General features: G+C 35.6%; 1 protein-coding gene across 17 annotated transcripts in view; it reads left to right on the top strand.

The window, feature by feature from the left end:
* The window catches only part of RUFY3 (RUN and FYVE domain containing 3), a 65313-nt gene that overhangs the window by 23064 nt on the left and 27281 nt on the right, over positions 1–14968 (top strand). For 15 of the 17 annotated variants that reach the window (XR_001595353.2, XR_004953108.1, XR_001595355.2 and 12 more), the window contains exon 2: positions 14691–14864. Coding sequence is in view for 14 of the 17 variants with exons in the window: in XM_016132924.2 (XP_015988410.2) it covers positions 14691–14864 (174 nt within the window). In the remaining 3 variants the exon portion in view is untranslated. Of the gene's footprint in view, positions 1–4808; positions 4863–14690; positions 14865–14968 lie in introns of all 17 variants that reach the window. The other 2 variants (XM_016132922.2, XM_016132933.2) reach the window with 1 other exon arrangement.

Raw genomic sequence — 14968 nt, 5'->3', positions numbered from 1 at the left:
CTCAGTCCCACAAGACTGCACTCCCGGCCCCACCTACCCACACTTCAAATGTCAGTCGAAAGTAATAAGTCCCCAGGTTACTCAATTTTGTCTGACTTCGCTATAAATCAAAGCTTTCCATTGACATCTTCCCCCTTGAATTCAATTGTTTGTTAAAACAGCTCATGAGCTCAGGGAAACACATAACTTGCCAGTTTTTAAAGGATGTGATTGATAAAGGGTGCAGATAAACAGCCAGATGAAGAGGTACATACACCTATGTCTGGTTAGGTCCCAAGTGAAGGAGCGTCTGTCCTCATGGAGTTACTTCTCAGTACGTTGGTTGTGCTCACCAACCTGAAAGTTTTCAAACCCTGTCCTATTGAGGTTTTGTGGAGGCTTCCTCTTGCTTTACCAGCCTTGCTCTCTAGAGAATTGGGAAGAAGGGTCGAAAATTCAAAGCTGCTAATTTTGGCTTCAGCTTTCTGGGGACCAGCCCCCATCCAGGAACCATTCAAGAACTCACCTAGAGTTGCCTCATTAAAACAAAAGATGCTCCTAGTGCTCTTATCACTTAGGTATTTACAAGGGTTTAAGGAGCCTTTTTGTCAGGGGCTGGAGACGGAGACCAAATATGTATTTCTTATAAATCACAGTAACTTAATATGACTTTTTCCAGGACCATCTGTAGTTCTTTGCTGATGTTTTTGTTTTTACTATACTGAGGAGAGACGATAGACCTTGGACTAAATTACTGGTTTATTACTTAGCATTTTTTTAAATTACCTTGAGAGTTCCTTTGTTAGTTTTAATCATTATGTTAGCAAGCTAATTATATTATTGTTAGTTTAATAACACTTCAGCTGTTAAATTTGTCATTTGGTCTGCTTACTTTGACTTATTTTTTCTCCCTGTGTTCAATATTTAGTTTAGTTTTTTCTTTTTTTAATTCCATCCCCTCTGTGTTTTCTTTGAATAATTACGGCAAATAAGGAATCCAGTGTGTAGCCACATCAGAATATAGGGCACAGATTGGTTTCTTGTAAATGTAAAGTTGACATTGAGTGTGATGTGCTAAGTACTTTAAATTCATTAGCTTTTGGTTTCACAACAGTCCTTTAAAATTATTTGTGATCAGTACATTGAGGCTTCAGGGAGGCTTTCCCCCAAGAAACTAATCAACTTTTAAAAAGTAGCGCTCTAAATTAAAGATACCTACCTCAAGGAGACAGTGTAACCTGGTTACATTTGTCTCTAAACTTGACTAACTCTGTTGTCTATAGTAATACTCCTGCAGAAGGAATAATCAAGAAGAAGAAAGATTTCACAACCTTGTGTATATAAACAATGGAGAAGCATTTTGAGCTCATTCAAGTGTTACTTCTCAGGAGGAAAGGCACTTCAGCCAGTTCTTTCAACTAAAGAAAAAAGAATTAAGTAGGCAGGGCTGGAGAGGCCCTTGTTAAAGCAGTAACCTCACCCCCAGTCGGTCTAAATGTCAAAGCTAGGGCCCCTTCTACCAGATGACAGTGCTGTCATCATTGAGTCACCATGTACTGACTGTACGAACAAATATTTTACAGTACAACCCAATTATATATTTCCAGAGCTACATAAATTAGTCTGCTGATTTATTTATTCTTAGACCAGAAACAGAATGATAGCCAAAAAATCGAATGAACCTCAGATATGCTAAGCTTTTCTAATTTGGGGCCCTTACACAGTTCCAACATTTTCTCTTATCTCCTGGCTTTAAAAATGTCTGTTCATATGCATCTTAAAAATAAGATTATAGAGTGTGTTAAGTACAGCATTTTTAATCATTTAATCTAAGCATTTGGAGTGAAATTGTGGTCCTTTGTTTCATTATCAGTCACATGACACCACACACAGTGACAGTCCCCTTGGCTTTTCTAAGCCAAGCACTCCTTTCTTTGTGAGTCAGTACAGTGAGTGGGAACTGAGGCTAACTGCCACAGTAATTTTGGAAGTGCCCCTTTACTGGTTGATTTAACATTTATAGTGCACATCTGGCGCAATTCTGATTAGTACAACTCTAAATTATGCATTACCTATAGCAGAGCCTTTAGATTACTTCTCTGCAATTTGTGAATAGGTATTATAATGATACAAATTAAAGTTAATACAGTTTTTTAGACCAGACAAAACATGTTCAAGGCAACAAGTATTCCTAGAAAAATGAAATGTTCTGGGAAAGAGACAAAGGAAGAGGAAGGCTCTTTTAAATTGATTCTATCGCTCTGGCACTCGTAACTTTAAATTTTGTTTTAAAAACAAAAACAAAATATCTGGTTGGAACAGAAGAGTACTCTAGATGGGACATGCTAAGGGGAAAGTCAGAGAGGTCCCTTGTACTCACCACCCATTCCTGCCTAGAAATTCACTTTCTAGAGCTCTTTGCAAAAACTTGGAGGATTGTTTTTTTTTTTTTTTGCTTTAATAAGGTAGACTTTTATTTTATTAGGTAACAGATATAGTTTCTAGTTTAAGAAAAATAGACTAAATAATATTACTGACTTTCACAAGGTTATATACATAGAAGTCTATAGAGCAAACCAATGTGACATTAAAAAGTGCATTCCTGTGAATTTGTAACCCTACAATTTTGTAACCCTACATATAAATATAAATCTGTAACATATTGTTAGAGGAATATACCCGGAAATTATATGTGCAGATATATCTGTGTATAATATATTTTAACACTGATTTATTATAAAATAATAGTAGCTAATACATTGTGCTTTCTCTGTTAGGAGGCACTTTCTGAGTGTTTGCAGATACAGATCAATGATTACAAAATCCAAAACAGTTCTGAAAACTAAAAGCATTTTTTGTAAAATTGCCTGAATTTATTTGGCGCTATAACATGGCCTGAATTTACTACAGGCTATTTATGGTCTGTCTTTATCCTATTTAATTTGAATATTCATTTATTTGCTACAGAAATATTAATATGCTTGATTGTGCCCCAGGCCCTGTCAGTTCTGTTTGTTCGTGGGCCTCAGATTATACCATTTCACCTTTCTAAAATTAAAAAATATATATATTCTGAATTATAGAATACATTTGGCCAGAAAATATTCAGATAGAGGATTTGGGACCTGTGATTACTCTTTTACTTCTCACAATAATGCTATAAGATAGCTGTTCTTGTCCCTATTTTATAGATGAGGCAACTGGCTGAAGAAAAAGGAATGAAGTACCTGGATCAAAGTCTTAGAGCCAGTAAGAGGTGGAGCTGAGATGCGAGCCAGACTTCTGGCTCTTGAATCTGTTCTTTGAACCCTCATGCTTTCCTACCTCCCTTTATACAGTGACTTTCTTGGGATATTGAAAAGTTAGGAATTTAATCCTGGTTCTCTGTCCTGTACTCCTGTGCTTGGTTTTACAAATTATTAAATTCTAGACATTTGAATTGGGAGGCAATACAAGTTTAATAGGGCATAGGTTATTTGAACTCATTTTATATTCACTGCCCTCGGTGTCTGACCTAACCAATAATCTCTATATATCTAGTTTTTAAAAAGTTCTACTTTAATCACATATCATATCACTAGATGGCCATCTGCTTCCCTCTTTTCTAAATTTAAATTTTAACTTTTATATATTTATCTTTTTTGTATATCTTTGTAGGATAACATCATATATTTAACACTAGAATATACCTTTACAGTCCACTTGAAAATCATCATACCACATCAGAACTAAAATTTAACCCATTTAATTACAGTGATAATATGGAAGAGTAGGACAAATGATAAATTTTTTTCCTAGGTGATGATTCCAAATTACTGCTTCAGAACCTATACTATCTTCTGTAATAAGTTTTTTAAGAAGGAAAGCTTATCGACAAAGTATTCTTCACCCATTTTCTTGTTTTTGTTATGCTTCATCCTCTGAGAACTTCCCTTTATTTGAGGCATATTTACGCATCTGAAATTTACATGATTTTGTGAGTTTAAGTATAAATATTGAAGTTGTGTGTAATATAGCATCAGAGTTCCTGAAGGATGAAGCTAATAATGTTTTTTTTAAATTTATTTAGGTTCTCACGATTTATTTTAGAACAGATAGTGAGTGATGTTACATATTTAAGACATAGAAGTATCTATTATATTTGTAATATTAACATTTTTTGTTGTCTTTTGCTTCACATGGATTATTCTGTGTACAGTAACATTGAATTTATAATAAGAGGAGAGCATTATACTTTTAACTGAATAAATATTTGTCTTTATTGAATTACAAGTGATTTATTTTGTCAGTCTTCAAAGCAGCATCTTTTCCTTTATTATTGTTTTGGAGAAGGAAAACTGTGGGTGGAGGGCATTGGGAAAGGTATTTTGATTTTTCTTTTGTTATTTTCAGAAAAGTCACTCGTTTGCATTACATTTTTCCTGAGTCTAAAAAATATTCCACATTTTCAGATTCACTGAAGTGATCAAAATAAATGTTGACTGAGGTCAACATTGTGTACACTTAGGATACAAAAAACCTAATCTTGATTTTCAGTGGAAAAAAATCTGCATGTTAATCATTGTTTCTTTTTATTAGAAAGTTTGAAATTATTAATCTTAACTTTGAAATATATTCGATAGAGTCGATTCTTCTGCTTAGTTGATGTCATATTCCTCCCTGGATGTGTTCCCAGCCCTTTTCACTGTTAATCTGTGGGTTAAGTGGAAAGAGTTCTAGGAATCTCCCTTTCAGTTATCCCTTTTAAAACCTTGTTTTTAAAGCACTTTTCTTTCTTGGCTTGCATGACACTTTATCTTTCTTTTCCTTTCTTTTTGCCGTTTGCAAAGACTCTTGGGAGGATTTGACAGATTTGGTGGAGCAAATGCGCGATGATACAGAAGGTGCGTGCCACACCAACATCTTTCAGCTTTTTTTTTTCTTTCTTTTTTCAAAAAATCTTCTAAACACCTTTTGATTGTTTTCCATAAGAGGGAATGTCAGGTGTAGATTTATTTCTTATCGCAATAACTTGAGCAGTGTGCATATTTGCCAGATTTTCCATACAGGTCTTTCATACAGGATCAGGGTTTTCAGACTTGCATTTAAAATCTTTATCCTTGTGATTTCAAGTAAAGTGACATTAGTATATATTTATACTGTTCCTTTAGGATATTTCTTAAATAACATGTTCAAAAGGGACTTTATTTTCAGATTATATCAAGTTTTCCTATGGCTGTTTTTTCATTTGTGTGTTGGGAAGGCATAAATTTTTTGATTGTTCATGAAAATATATTTATTCACATACATATATGTATTTCTGTGAATCGCATAGTAGTCAAAACAAACATCCCTATAATCTAAAGTATTTGGTCTGGAACGTTGCTTTGATTTGTAATTTTCTGTGACATTAAGCACTTTCAGCTTGTTCTACATTCCTTTTTGGTAGAACTACTTTGAAAAGTAGCACATATAGTCTAATGTACAACAGTTCCCCAATTGTTCTGTAATTGGTACTTAACTTTAAGGAGCACAAGGTGATTTACACGTTTTATGATAATAATAGAAAAATTGAAGTTTGGCTCCACTTTACTATATCATTTTACATTCTCCCACTTTACCTGGGCAATTAAAGGTCTCCCATCTTCAGGACACACTCTGCTAGGGTGCGCGCAGTGTGCGCGCACACACACACACACACACCCGGCCCACCCACCTCCCACCCCACACCCCTGCCTAGAGTGGCCTTTTCACTGACTACTCCAGCTGCCTGCAGCCTCCTTTCCTGCCTTGTTCCTGTAACATCCTGCTCAGAGCATTTACTCCCCTCCTCCCTCCCCCTGGGCCACCAGCACCACCCTTCACTGTAGATGAGAGCTCCCGGAGGCACACCTTGACAGCTTTTTGATGGTCATTTCTCCATTCACGCAAGTCCTGAAGAATTTGGAGATTAAGGCTTTTTACTTGTTCTCTAATTCTTGTGTGTTTATCTTCCTAGTTAAAGTACAAAATCCTGGAGAGCAGAGATTGTCTTAAATTTCTTGGTATATGAATCAGACCTGGGATGGTCACTCTAGAAAAACTAAGGCAGTTTTCTCTCTCCAGCAATGCCAAATAATTTCTTCTTTAGCACTTCATTTTGAATGAGTAAATTATCCTGCGTTTCATCTACTGTCCTATAATGAATGCAACTGTCTTTTTAGTACTTCTTTGATTCTGCTCTTCATACAACTAGTTATGTGTAATTCAATGAAAAAATAAATCAGTATAACCGGTTGATTGACAGTCCATAGACAAGAAAAAGAGGATGGTGTTGATTCATTCAGTAAGTAGTGTTTATTATTATGTTAGCTACTATTATTAGTTACCAGGCACCAAACAGGTTTAAGGTTTCGATTTCTTTAATAGACTAGAAAAATACTGCATAAAAGCTAACAAATCTCTGCCCTTCTTAAGGAATTCTTTCCTACAACTCAACCTGGCAAAATTCCATTTTTTAAATGGAATTTAACTATTACTGCAAGAATCAATCCTACTGGGAAAGTCAGCCTTTTTCATTTTGTTTTTGCTGGAATTTTTGTAAATAATTATTATAGGTGAAATCAAAAAGGGAAATAAACTGAAAGTAGCACATAAAAAATCCAGAAGATGTAAATTGTATCAATACTTTGATATTTTAGTAGATTACCAGTCAAGTAGCAAAAGATAATGTTGGCTGAGAACCTGTTCACAGAAAAATCTTTCCAGAATGTAGTTTTGTTGTTGTTTTTACTCAGAATGAGGGAAGGAAAATGGCTTGTTAACTTTTTTGGGTCATTTCATCTTTGTCTTTTTTTTTTATATCATTTTCTACTTCTCTTGTCTCATTTCAGTTATATGTAATCCAGCATTTTATGGTATTATATAACTTTGCATTTTTGTAAATGAGTACTTGTAGCAAGAATAAATATGAGTTATAGAGTATTATCTACATATAACACACATAGCAGCTCAGGGTCTGAGGAGGATCCTGGTTTCAGACCCTGGGGAAGCTGATGGTGTATGTAGGCTCAGATCTTTTCAGATCTTCACTGCTGAGCTGTTTCAATTCTATTTCTTATTCTTATGGATATGTTATAACAGTTTGCCTTTTAATGAATAAAATGTTAATACTGGCTTCTAGTCTCCTGAAAAATTGCTTTTTAAAACAACAAACTCTAGGAGGTTGCAGATTTCATCTGATAGCTTTGGAGGTTTTGTTTTTTGCTTTAATGTCGGCAAGATTGAGGGGTTTTTGGTGAACTAATTTCTTATAGTGATGGTTGGTTTTATATTCAGTGTGTCTGTAGCTCCTGTCTCATAAAATGTGAAGTGGTTTCTTAGGATGGAATAGTATCATGTTTATAGTATTGATCAATTATCTCACATCTCATCTCATTATATGCTATTAATTTGTGTCTACAAGTTTTGAAACTCATTAGAAAATTATGAAGATTAATTTAAATAATAAAAAGCATGTAGTTTACTGTCTTTAGTTTCTCAATACATTTCGAGTTCCTTTCTGTACTCATTACAAGTATTTTGAACAGATTCTATGAATTAACGGTTGCCCAGATTATTACGCCTCTTTCTGAGCATTGAAATGGTTGGGACATTACTTGAACTAGGGAAATAATATAACTTGTCAAATATTACCTGATCAAGAATCCTTACTGATTCCTTGAACTATTTGGGTGGGGTGGGGAGTTCAGATTTGATGTCCACCATCTGGAAAAATGGAAGGAACATATCACAGATTTTTCTTAGCATCTAGTACTCTGTTATATAATCATTCAATAAAGGTTTATTTTAAATTAAATAAAATAATACTTACAATACATACATTTATGAAAGACCATAATACTTTAATAACTCACAATTTTTGTTCTTAGTATGTCCTAAGGATTTCTAAATAGTTAACATGCGAACTTGTTTAATCTTCAAAATGCTATTATTATGTTATAGATGAGGAAAGTGAGGCGTACAGAGTAAGATATTTCTCAGTGGAAGATTTCTGAGCTATTAAAAAGGAATGAACTGTTGATACACACAGCACCCTGAATGCATATTTAAAGAGTTATGCTGAGTGAAAGAAAGCCAATTAAAAATGTTACATACTATATGATTCCATTTATATAACATTCTTGAAATGACAAAACTATAGAAATGGATACTGGATTAGTGGTTGCCAAGCTGCATAATCCTCCTAGACTAATCATCCCCATACAAAGTTTTAATTATACTATTTCCCTGCTCCAAACCTACAGTGGTTCCCGCTGCCTGTCTCATGAATATACAAGTCTAGTTTTAGAGACTTGTCATCTAACGCTAACCTCCCTGTGTTTTCCAGTTCTCCCCAGGAAAAACTCCCCATTCCATTCCTATTTCACCTCACTTTACATACCCATTCTCCTCCTTTGGAATACTTTCTTCCATGTTTTCTATGACTTCACATTTAGGGTCTGTCACAAGTTCTATGCTGAAATTTGTCATGCTTTATTCATACTATTTTTGGTGTTGTCTCATTTGGAGCACAAGTATACAATATTCCAGGAATTTAAATTAAGAGTAGAGATTATTCTTGGTTTTGTGTGTTTGTCTGTCTGTTTTTCGTCATGTGTGGGGTTTATCCTACTTATAAGCTAAAAAAAATTAAGCTGTTACTGTTTCTTGAATACTAAGAAAAGACACAAGACTCCTAGGTCAGAGGCAGGACTTTATTACTCCTGGCTCTGCAAGCAGCCTGTGCATCAACAACTTTGTGTCAGTTCCTTTTGCACCAGAGTCCCACCTGGGAGACACTGTGTGGCTCGGCAGGATGCTGCACATCTGATGGGTAGTTTGTGTTACATCTGAGGAACACTGAATTTGAGGGATCTATGTTTTTATAGGAAACAGTAGGAAAGTCTCATCTTTCACAGTTTTAGCTACATAAACAACCGTGAAAAATGGGCTGGGTAAAGTGGTCAGGGCCTTGCAGTGTTGATACAGCCCAGTAAACACCTGTAGTAGTGTGGAGGTCCAAGGAACGTTGTCTCTTCCAATGTTCTACTGATGAGATATAAAAAAATGAATTCCCCCAATATCTCTCAGGGAATATGAGAGAGACAGAAAGATCTAACTTTTCTAGATCAGAGTTCTAAGTACATTGTTGCCCTTAACATTTAAATTACTTTTGTGGAATTGAGCAAAGCGAGGAACTCTTGGATCTGTACTTTTCATCTAAATGTCTTATGTTGCATCAAAACAAAGATTGACTATTGTCTTAACTTCTAAGTGTTCCCAGACATCTTCTAGGTATTCTTCTGTGATGTGGTATTCTTGAGGAAAAGGTACCAGAAGAAGTTGGAGAAACTTTCCTCAACTAAAAGTGATATTATGATATGGGACCTCAATGAAGGAGAAATCAATATGGTTTCATAGGGAACTCTTGGACAAGCTTGGACTATAAATGGACATCTTTTAAAGATTAGAGAAATGGATTCCTAAAAGAAAAACACTGTTTTCCCCCCTCTACTACTCACAATACTTCTGACACTAAATATGTGGCAGTTTTCCCCCACCAACCAATTCTTCAACACCAGTTCAATTCTGACACTGTCTACGTTGGGTTAGTGCAGACTCCTCTGTAGGTTAAGGCTCAATCCTACAAGATACTCTTTAATTCAGATGCTTTTCTCAAGTCCTTGTTGTCACCTGTGCTTCTGACCCACCAGCTGTAAATCAGAGGTTTCTGTGACTCCCTCCTCAGATTTGATACTTAGCCATTATACCTCACATAAATCAGGAAGAGATTTTACTAGATTACTGGTGTGTTACAGAAAAGTGTACAACTCAGGAACAACCAGATGGAAGAGATGCATAGGCAAAGTATGTGGGAAGGGGCACTGAGCTTCCTTGCCCTCTCATGGCATGTTCCCCTCCCAGGACCACAATGGCTCCACTAATCTAGAAGCTCTCAGCCCTTTTGGTTAGGATTTTTATAGAGGCTTCATTATGTAGCCAAGATTGTTTAGCTCATAGCCATTGACAATTGAACTCCATCTCCAGCTCTTCCCTCCCTGGAGTTGGGGTCATGGGGGCTTGGCTGAAGTTACCAACCCTCTAATCACGTGACTGATTCCCTTGGCTACCATCCCCTATCTTTAGGGGCTTTCTAGAAGTCATGAGAGAGAGAGGAGAGAGTGAGAGAGGGAAGTGCAAGGGGAGAGAGGGGAAAGGGATGAGGGGGGAGAAAAGAGAAGAAAAGAAAGAGGGAGGCGGGTGGGGAGGGAGAGATTGAGAGATTATATTATTTCACAACACTTGACCAAGAATGAGTAAGAGTATATAAAAGAGTGTGGAACATTAAATCATCAATAAGTTCACTAATTTTAATGCTCAGGCCAGTCAAAAGGGATTCTTGTTATTAATGTTCAGAAGTAGAAGAAAATAACACTAGATTCTTATTGGAGACTAGCAATTAAACCTTAACCTGAAGCAAGAGAAAGCAGAACCTCTTTTATTATTTTTAATTAGGGAATTTTTCAAGTACATAGAGAAAATAGCATAATAAACCCTAACATTTCCATCAACCATTCTTTTGTAAGAATTATTTATACATGCTGGATCTGATAATCTAAGGGTTTTAAGACTATCGATTATTTTTAAATGAAAATTGAGTAAAAGTTTGATTCTCTTGTACCAATAAGTGTCATCAGACTAAATGGTGTTTTATTATGAGATCTTTTTAGTACTTACAGTAATTTCTTTCACTATCAAGGACAACCCATTTTATGCTTGATTTTATACTCTAAGAACTATTATAGCAAAAGTTCAATATGGATTTATTAGGAATTATTGGTCTCCAGTCATTCTGAACATGGAGTAAGCTTTCCTTTCTGTGTCTTTTGTAATTTTTAATGTCATATTAATGCCCTTAGATGTCGTTAGAAAATTTCTGGATGATGACTGTTTTCTCACATAAAAGTTTGATCCATCAAAAACCAAGAAATTCCGAAGATTAACTGCTATTTTGCTACATATGAATTATTCCTACTTTACCAAGAATTGGGTACAATGAAACATACTTAATATTAACATAATTTTAAATAACTTACTTTTCCCTCAATTATTCATAAAACATTTCAAGATTTGACATGAACATTAGTTATTGATTGCACTGTAAAGAGATAAAATGGAGTCTTGGTCAGATGATTGGTTTGCATGCCTGTGTGACTCACTGTCACTCTTAGCTATATGCCTTTGGGTTGACTTTTGTTATCACTTAACTAAATGAGCCATGTGACTGTAAAGTTTATTAAAATTTCCTCATGTGGAAATTAGCAGTCTTCAAGAGATATAATGAAAGACCCACACACTCTTAAGAAGACCTTTGATTTGAAAACCAATCAGTATAGTATAGTTTATCATTTTAACTATAGTCATTTCTACACAGTTTCTTTTGTCTGCTACCCCTGCTGTGTTCCCATCGAGGTGATTTGCACCACCATCAATCTAATCGCCAAAACTAGAAATGTGGAAGTCACTCTCCATTCTTTTCTTCTCCTTCCCTAACATCCAGGTGGTTATCAAGTCCTGAAATCCTGACATTCTTCTCTACACAGCACATACTGCTCTGGTTCCATCCCTTATTATTTCTCTCTCAACTAGTGCAGTAGACCCTTACATGCTCCTCAGCTTTGAGTTCTTGCACCTTTCTTATGTGTTTTCCACAAGACTACTAAAATACTTCTTTAAAATTGAAATCTGTGACATCACACTTCCATTAAAATCTTTACTGACTTAAGGCAGAATCCATACTCCTTAAACGAGGTCCTTAGCAATCTCTTCCTCACCTGTTTCCCTTATCTCACAACACTTGCTCACATGCATCATAAACTTCTGGCATTTTTGTTTTATTTTTCTTAGTAAGTCATCTTCTTTCATAGTTCTGTGTCTTTTTATACAAGCTCTGCCTTTCATCCTACTCACCTCACAGCTCTACTCCTTCTCCTTCTTTGCCTAATTTCTTTTTGTCTTTTAACTTATGTATTAACTAGTTAATGAACAGTAAATTCTTTTGAGCTCTTTTGTCTAATTGTCAAGTTAGCCTGATTTTTGTTTGACTTTGCAAAATTTGTTTAGAGTCATACTTCTCCATGGGGAGGGAGCCTGATTTTTGTCTCCCAGGGAACATTTAACAATATCTGGAGATCTGGAGACATTTTTGGTTGTCATTATTGAAGGACGCTACTGACATCTAGTGGGTAAAGGACTGGGTTGCTGCTGCTAAACTTAACTCACGGAACAGCCACACCACAAAAACTTATCTGTCCCAGAAGGTCAGTAGTGCTGAAGTAGAGCGTTATGGTTTCTAAAGAACATGTGGCTTGTTTGTGTTTGATGTAGGTTACTTCAAATAGGTTATAGCACCATACTAATGGAGTTCAACGTTTTTGATATTTAATTTCCCTGGGTGTTAGTTCCATCTTTCTGCAGTTTATGCACCCCAGACTCCAACCAGATGTCTGGAATGTTTCTGCTACTAATTACAAGGAGATGAGGCAATATAGAAGAGCTCATGTAAATCTACTTCATGAGTACTAATAATAATGCAAATGTCTTAAAGTGAGTTGTTTTGTTCATACTTCAAATTTAGCTCTCCCTATGTGACTGGTTTTCCCTAGGTTGAAATCACGTTATATGGTTTGACTAGCAGCATTATTTAATTTTGTTATTAGCTCCCGGAATTAATGATCTATAGGCTTGAGGCAGAGGGAATAGCTTGTTAATGGCAGCCAGTTATCCAGCTTCAACCACATTTTCTTGACATCTGTTGGGAGGGGTTAAATGGAGAATTCAGCAACTATCCACATTCATGCATACCCGCACCTCTCTGTCCTGTTTTTTTCCCCAGTGATTATGAGAGGTCAGAAACACTACCATAAATGCTGGTAACAAAGTTGGAAATTAATATCTGGTGAAGTTCTTCACGGCTTTTATTCAAGGGGGTAGTTTTTTTTTTTTGGTTTGTTTTTTCTGTGTCCCCTGTGAGCTTATTCTTGACAAGTTGACCTACCTTGAACAAAGAGAGCCACATTTGAGGCATGGCTCTAAAACATTTGTTGGTGTACAAGAAAAACATGAATGGCAATATCTATCAATTCTGACTTTCATAGTAAATTATTCTGTAAAAATATTATGTCAGAGAATACTACAACAAACCAAGATTTGTAAATTTGGAACTGTTAAACCTACAAGTTCTTAAACTTAATGGAGAAGATTTAAATTTGGCTATTCTATTCTGCTCATTTAACTGTGAAAATAGATGTAAATGAAAACGTGAAGAAAATTACTTGGGATAATTCGAATAAAATAATATCTGGTTTGTGTTGTGGCTTGTTTGTATTGGGGCATAGTTTTATTAGTACTTTTAGTCTTCCTTAGAAGAGGTAAAATAATTCATAGGTCTCTAGGCCTTTTTCAGTTTCTTTAGAAATTTGACATATTTGATGTTTAGGAAAATGCTCATGTATAGTAAGTAGAAAGAGCATTAACTTTCATGTCAATCTAGGTTCAAATTCTGTCACTATGAACTTAATTGTTATGGGCCTGCTTTACTACCCAAAAAGAAGGAGCAGTACTTAAATGATAGATTCACAAGAATTAAATAAGATAATCAAAAAGAAGGGTCAGTGGGAGGGAAGGATAACATTATTTGGAGTCTTTGATTCATTTGTATGTGGATTATAGTGGTCTCATGAGCACAGGGTTTGGAGTTGGAGAAATAGGATCTAGACCCTGGCTCTATTGTCTATTACTAGCTGTGCCCAAGGCCCAGCTACTTTACTCTGTAACCCTCATTTTCCTTCCTTGCAAATTGGTGCTGTTGGTAATTGTGTTCTAGCATGTTGTAAGGAATAATTGAGATCATAAATATAAGAAGCAGCTCACAGTATCTGATACAGGGTACATACCAGTAAATGAAGGTAATAAGTGTCTAGATTACTGTGAATTCTATCAGGTAAAAGATGGTACTTAGTCCCTTTCCTTAAATAATTTGTCTGGTTGATGAGAACCACACACAATATGCTAAGCCTTAAAAAATTGGGGAGTTGAAAAAGAAAATTGGGGAGGTGATTAAGTTCTAATACTGCATTATACTAATGCTAATATTTTTAGTTCATTTAATGCTTTAAATAATGATGTTAATTAGCATGAGTACTAATAATAATGCAAATAGTATATTTGGAACAAAGTTCAAGTACTTTATCCTTTTTTCCTACATCAGTTTATTTGTTTAGAGCACTTTACAAACTAGAGAATAAGGCAGGCAGAGCATGGGTGGAAGCAAATTAGTGTGAAGGTTGTACAATAGTGAGCTATTATGGGCACCCAGGTTAGGTTGGTGGCAGAGATGGTGGTTAAAATATTAAAAAGACCGTACTCAAAGCTTAAAATTTAATAAAATAAAAAATTTTACTGTTTTATCAAGGATATTCTAAAGGGAAACTGATGTCTTTTTTTCCCTAACAACATGTACATGGCAGAGAAGATGACAATTAATAGTATAATTTGGTGCCACTGACTTGATTTTTGCCAAGACACCAACTGTCTTACCCACCATTGCTTTTGCACCATTAATTCAAATGTCAACACAGAGAAATTATAATGATTTTTAAAATGCACTGTTTCCAGTAACCAGGCATCATCCTCTTCTCCTTTGGTTGCAGATCCTAATTATCTCATGGCTAACGAACGCATGAACCTGATGAATATGGCCAAGCTGAGCATCAAGGGCTTGATTGAATCAGCTCTGAACTTGGGGAGAACTCTAGACTCTGATTATGCCCCTCTCCAGCAGTTCTTTGTGGTGATGGAGCATTGCCTGAAACATGGCTTAAAAGGTAGGACGGGGCCTGAAAATGCAAATGTGCATTCAGCTGTTTCCTGATACTGCATACTCAAGAAGAAAAGCATTTTTTGTAGAGCCAAAGAATAAGAGGCTAGG

Source organism: Rousettus aegyptiacus, unplaced genomic scaffold (genome assembly GCF_014176215.1).
Source record: "Rousettus aegyptiacus isolate mRouAeg1 unplaced genomic scaffold, mRouAeg1.p scaffold_m13_p_10, whole genome shotgun sequence".
In the NCBI taxonomy this organism is placed as follows: domain Eukaryota; kingdom Metazoa; phylum Chordata; class Mammalia; order Chiroptera; family Pteropodidae; genus Rousettus; species Rousettus aegyptiacus.
This window is presented reverse-complemented; position numbering and strand designations above follow the sequence as displayed.